At 43.7% G+C, this 5817-nt stretch overlaps 1 protein-coding gene across 5 annotated transcripts in view; it reads left to right on the top strand.

Moving 5' to 3' along the window:
* Nucleotides 1-3932, top strand: part of LOC126989619 (very low-density lipoprotein receptor-like) — a 12698-nt gene extending 8766 nt beyond the window's left edge. For all 5 annotated transcript variants that reach the window (XR_007743543.1, XR_007743542.1, XR_007743539.1 and 2 more), the window contains 3 exons: nucleotides 961-1074; nucleotides 1819-1953; nucleotides 2430-3932. Coding sequence is in view for 2 of the 5 variants with exons in the window: in XM_050848230.1 (XP_050704187.1) it covers nucleotides 961-1074; nucleotides 1819-1953; nucleotides 2430-2485 (305 nt within the window). In the remaining 3 variants the exon portion in view is untranslated. The remainder of the gene's footprint in view (nucleotides 1-960; nucleotides 1075-1818; nucleotides 1954-2429) is intronic.
* The last annotated feature ends 1885 nt before the right edge of the window (nucleotides 3933-5817 follow it).

Below are 5817 nucleotides of genomic sequence, written 5' to 3'. Positions count from 1 at the left end.
AATTTTCTTTATAGCAGCAGTATTTTTTTTCCTCGGTAAATGTTTAGTATAGGTTTGTGTGGAGCCAACTGTACTTTTCTTGACAGTTGATCTATTTGCGACATGGTTGGCAAAGCCAAAGGCGCGATGGATTTGTTTTACGTTTGTAAGGATTTCACAGGCGAGAAATGAATCGGATGCTGTTTGTGCCCTAAATGGTGTCATGTGAAATGTGCTCATTTGTCTGGAATTAAGCAGGAGAATATACCTAAAATTAATTGGATGTGCACCCCATGCCTCCATAAAGCATCTCTGGCTACCATAATTGTGAAATTGGATGAATTCAAGCAAGAATTATCTAAAGAAATATCTGTGGTATAAACTCCACTCTGGAAGAAATATCTGTGGTATAAACTCCACTCTGGACGATTCTGGGCATATTCATCCTACTCATCCCCCCTCTGACTCAACTATACCTGTTATTAAGATTCTTAAGAATGATGTTTTCTATGCCCTCCCTGGCCTCATCCTTCAGAAGGCTTATTGGCCTGATGGAGTGCCTCCTATTGCCCTTAAAAACTGTGCTTCCGTGCTGACACCCTGCCCGGCCAAACTCTTTCGTCTCTGCCAATCAACATCTACTTTCCTTCCTGCTGGAAGTACGCCTATGTACAGCCTGTGCCTAAGAAGGGTGACCGTTCCTATCCCTCAAACTACCGCCCTATAGCTTTACTTTCCTGTCTTTCTAAAGCTTTTGAATATATCCTTAACCAGAAGATCTATAACCATCTATCCACTTCGGACCTTTTATCTGATCGCCAGTATGGGCAAACAAAACGTAACAGAATGCTCAACCTAACGTTTTTCCCCAATCCCTGACCTGACCAATGATGAGGTATCATCTACCCATGGTGTGTCGGCCTTAATTTGTTACTCATTTAACTCCTGCCCAGCCCTGCCTAACTGTGTGCTGTAATGCAGGGTGTGGTGCGGGCCAGTGGCAGTGTAGAGACGGTGGCTGCATCAGTGAAAAGGACCGCTGCGATGGCTGCGTTCACTGCAGGGACGGCTCGGATGAGGAAGGCTGTCGACCTAGTGAGTACCAAAGACCGTGTGACCGTGCACTAAGGCGGCCTGCTGAGCAGTGACCTTCAAACTTCTCCTACTGTGATGCTGACATCCTTTTAAGACCTGCAACCCCTCCATGTGAAGCCATCGTCATTGTTGGTCTTCTTCCTCTTCTTTTCTCTTTGGTTTCTTCTGATTATCAATTTCTTTGTTTTATTATTATTAAATATTATAATAATAATAATAATAATAATAATAATTATTATTATTATTATTATTATTATTATTATTATTATTATTATTATTATTATTATTATTATTATTAATTTTATTAATATCATTATTATTATTATAATTTATTATCATTATTATTATTATATAATTATTGTTATTATTTCACAGTTTCTCTTATTATTCGTATCACCAATAATATTGACATCATTAGTGTAATAATTCTACTATTTTAACTACTACTACTACTACTACTACTACTACTGCTACTTAACCACTATTACTGCTACTAATTCTACTACTATTACTACTATTGCTACTTCTACTACTACTACTACTACTACTACTACTACTACTACTACTACTGCTACTACTACTACTACTACTACTACTACTACTACTGCTGCTACTACTACTACTACTACTATTACTGCTACTACTACTACTACTACTACTACTACTACTACTACTACTACTACTACTACTACTACTACTACTACTACTACTACTACTACTACTACTACTACTACTCCGTCTCAGAGCGCTGCCGCCACTGGGAGTTCAGGTGCCGGGATGGTTCGTGTATCAACAAACGATTACGCTGCAACGGCCGCCGAGACTGCCGCGATGGCTCCGACGAGTGGCAATGCAGACCACATTGGCCATGGCACCATGGTAATACACACACACACACACACACACACACACACACACACACACACACATGCACACAACGTCACCTAGTGTATACCCTTCATGATACTGTGTTCGCAGCAATCAGACACTCTCCCTCCCCCAGTAAGCGTGTGTCTTTGGAGCGTCAAGAAGTATCAGCTGCCCACTAATGGCGTTAGACTAATGTGCTTGTAGTTACCCGCTGTTTACCCCATTTAGTGTACATCACTGGCCAGTGCTAAAGTCTGGCAAATATTGGTTGTGTTCTATATATTGCCTTCGTATTGTATAGACTATAGACTACCTTTGCAAATAGGCCCCTCCCCATTAACCGTTTGGTGGTCATTACTGGCCAGTCCAGAAGCCTTGCAAGTAATGGATGTATGTATATACTTATTGGAGTGTTTGTGATTTATTGTTCTCATAAGAGTAAGATGTGTTTGTCAGGGATTCAATACTCTCCCTCTCCTTCTCAGGGCGGAACAGATTTACGGAGGCCGATCCTAACCTAAGGGAGGAGGCACTGCTGTAAGCCGAAAGCAACCCACCCATCAGGACACTTGACGGAGAGGCACTACTTGACCCGACGGAGGCAGTGTGTGGAGGCAGGCGGGGAGGCCTTGGGAAGATGATGAACTGCTCTGTAGTGCCGGTGTAGCGGACCAGAAGCTACCCCGGAGGATAAATTCCCAAAGCAACACCAATGGCTGACTCCTTAAGGCACAAAACTCTAAACAAGACATATCTGTGCGGCCTGCAGTGCTTAAGGTGTTCCCCAGGCTGTATAACGCAGTCAGTCAGGCAATCAGTCCTCAGTTCACTCAGCGTCAGGGTACAGTGTACTCACAAAGTGTATACACTGTAACATGAGTCTCTGCGGACTGGACGCGATGGCCCAGCGTTTTATTCATTTCTCGGCTGCGTGTTGCACAACACACTAAACTAGCTACATCTTTGAGGTCTGCGGGGTTCAGGAGATATGAAAGTGGGAGCGGGCTATTTTGTATCTTATTGAGCTGCCTCCTTTGCTATGAAATAATCTTTATCAACACCCGCCGTCTGCAGCTCTGGGGCGTGGTGGGCTGCGCATGAGCAAGTTTTAGTGTTGGAACTTCTTGTCCGCCACACCGGTTGTAGTATTTTGAGTGACCTAAGAAGGATCATGTTCGGGGGCCAGTCGTGTACTCCGTCCTGTATTTATTGGGGTAATTGCATGATATAAAACTGTCACATGAAAATAGAATAACGATTTTTCAAGCAATGAACTGAGGGTTCCCTGCTTCCCTGGGTTTTCAAATGATTCTGTCCTCTTTCAGAACTTTAAAAAATTTTACTAGACACTTTGCAGGAGCAGTGTCAGCTGGCTTTTTGTTACTTTTCTTCCCCCTGAGCTGCTTCCTTTCCTTATAAAAAACAGAAAAGCAAGTGGGTGCTTGCGGCCTTTACACTTAAGCCGCCCCTTCTGTTTTGGCTTTAGTTCACACTTTAATGATATGATCCTGCCATGCCATTTCTCTGTAGCCTTGATCAGTATTATCGTGGTTTTATTTAAACAGCTGTTGGTGTATTGTAAGTAATATTAATAAAAACACATTGCCTTGCACGACCACCTAACAAGCGAGTGTGACAACCTGGCTTCAATGCTCCACAAGTGACGAGTGGAAGGAAACACCAAAACATGGCGACGTCACCGCTGCAGGAATGTTTCTGGTCATGTTTTGCTTCCTGAGATCAAGGAGGATATTACGTGTTTAATATATTTGATTACCGATATATACAGCTTGGTTTTACCTAATTACACACACACACACACACACACACACACACACACACACACACATACACATACACGCACACGCACACGCACACACACACACACACATACACACATTTATGATTTGCCAACATTCCTTTAGAATAAATATTTTATTGTGTAAAACATCGAATTAAAAACTAAAAATAAAACATTTATCTACGAAGATATCTATAATTATAGTTCCAGCAGCTCGAGGAACAAAGACAACTCGTCCTGTTCCTTAAGGCTTACTCCCTACTTCTTCTTCTTATTATTATTATTATTCTCCTCCTCCTCATCCTCCTCCTCCTCCTGCGTGATTTGCTCCACGTCCTTAGGATGCTTGAGTGCCTCTTCCTGCCCCTTCACTGGATTCTGCAGCTTGAGGAACAAAAACAGTTCGTCTTGTTCCGTGTGGTCCATTTCCATCTCTTCTTCCTCCTCCTCCTCCTCCTCGTGTGTCACTGTCTCCTCCAGTTGAAGGAACTCTAGGAGTTCCTTTCGTTCCTCATCCTCCATTTCGTACTGTTGTTTCTCTCCGTATTTGTCCTTCACAAGCGTCACCTCCTACTCGTGACTGCCGTCAGCCAGGTGCTGGGACAGGCTCGTCATGCTTTTGCTGTATCGCCGGAACAACTTGAGGAAGGGGAGGGCCGTGGTCGGCGCCTCCACCTCCGCCCCAGCGGGCAGCAGGCTCTTCACGACGCGCACAAAACTTGCAGTCTCGCAAAAGAACGCTGTGGAGTCTGATAGTTGTGACTGGTGCTCTCTCAGACCCCAGCCATCGGTTTGACGCGGCTTTTTCAAAACTTTTAAAAATTTGTCCTTTAACTTTAAGCCCCAGCTGCCTCCCAACTATCGTTCATTGTTGTTATCTTCTCTCACTGCCCTCACCTCTTGACTTAGGGGGAGGGGAGGGGAGGGAGTGAAGAGAGGCTTGCTCTTTATATTCATCCTACGGCATCAATTTTTTTATGTATAAGAACAGGATGTTGCGGACTTTTTTTGTTATATTCATGTGTCATTTGATCTCTGTATGTGTCCATTCTGGGTCTGCTGAGGAGTGTATATAAAGTTAAGAGTAGGCAGAAAGAAGAATCAGGGTAGACGCTGAATACCTTATAGTTTTGCATTTGCCAATGGTTCATCTAACGTGGTGACTGTAGGGTAGACCTGCGGAGAACGATCGATGAACTGTACAGTCTAAAAGTAGGTCTGAATATGAGAAAGAATAGAAGGAAGATAATGGTTTATTTCTTTATTTCGTTATTTCTCTTCCTTTTTTATCTTTATCCTTTTTCTCTTTCGCATTTTCTCTCTCATAAAAGATAAAAAAAAATAAAAATAAAAAAAGATTACCGCAACAGTAGGAAAAACAGGCTCAGCAGCACCAGATACAACAACAATGACAAAAAACAAAATAATGAATAGAAGGAAGGAAGCAGTGGCTGAGTGGTTAGTGAGGGCCCGGATCCACCGCGTTCTGAACGACGCGGATTCGAATTCGCCGCTACCACCTGGGATTTTTCAGTCACCACTGAGTGACCTAAGACTACCCACATGCTGTCCTGAAGACCATCAATCAACCCGGACTCTAGGAGAACCGTCCAAGTGAGTCAAGAAGGAGCTCCGGGGGGGCAGCATGAGCCAAGAAATTATGGCGCCACAATAAACACTTCCCTGCACCAAGACGGACTCGGGCCGACCATCAGGGCCCTCAAGAATGCCTACCGGTGCTACAGGCTTCGACGTAAAAAAAAAAAAAAAAAATTCCTCCCACGCTTGCTTTAGGCCAGATGAAGAAGAGGAGGCGTTACACTATGGGAGGGGAGCGAAGAGAGGGAGAGAGAGGCGACGTAACATAAGTGCAAGGGCATATGTGTATACGGGGGTGACGGGAAGAGAATTTAGAGGTAAGGAAAAGACTAACAGTAGCAGGTGGGTTATTACTCTTGTAAGTCATCTAAAGGTACAGGTAGAGTCTGTGCTACATCTAAGGTAAAGTCAGGGGCCTATGCTATATCTGTGCCTGGCCGCGGTGCTCATCTCTATCGCATGGTCCCTTGGAC

Source organism: Eriocheir sinensis, chromosome 6 (assembly GCF_024679095.1).
Source record: "Eriocheir sinensis breed Jianghai 21 chromosome 6, ASM2467909v1, whole genome shotgun sequence".
NCBI lineage: Eukaryota > Metazoa > Arthropoda > Malacostraca > Decapoda > Varunidae > Eriocheir > Eriocheir sinensis.
Note: the sequence above shows the minus strand (reverse complement) of the source record. Positions and strands in the feature narration are given on the sequence as shown.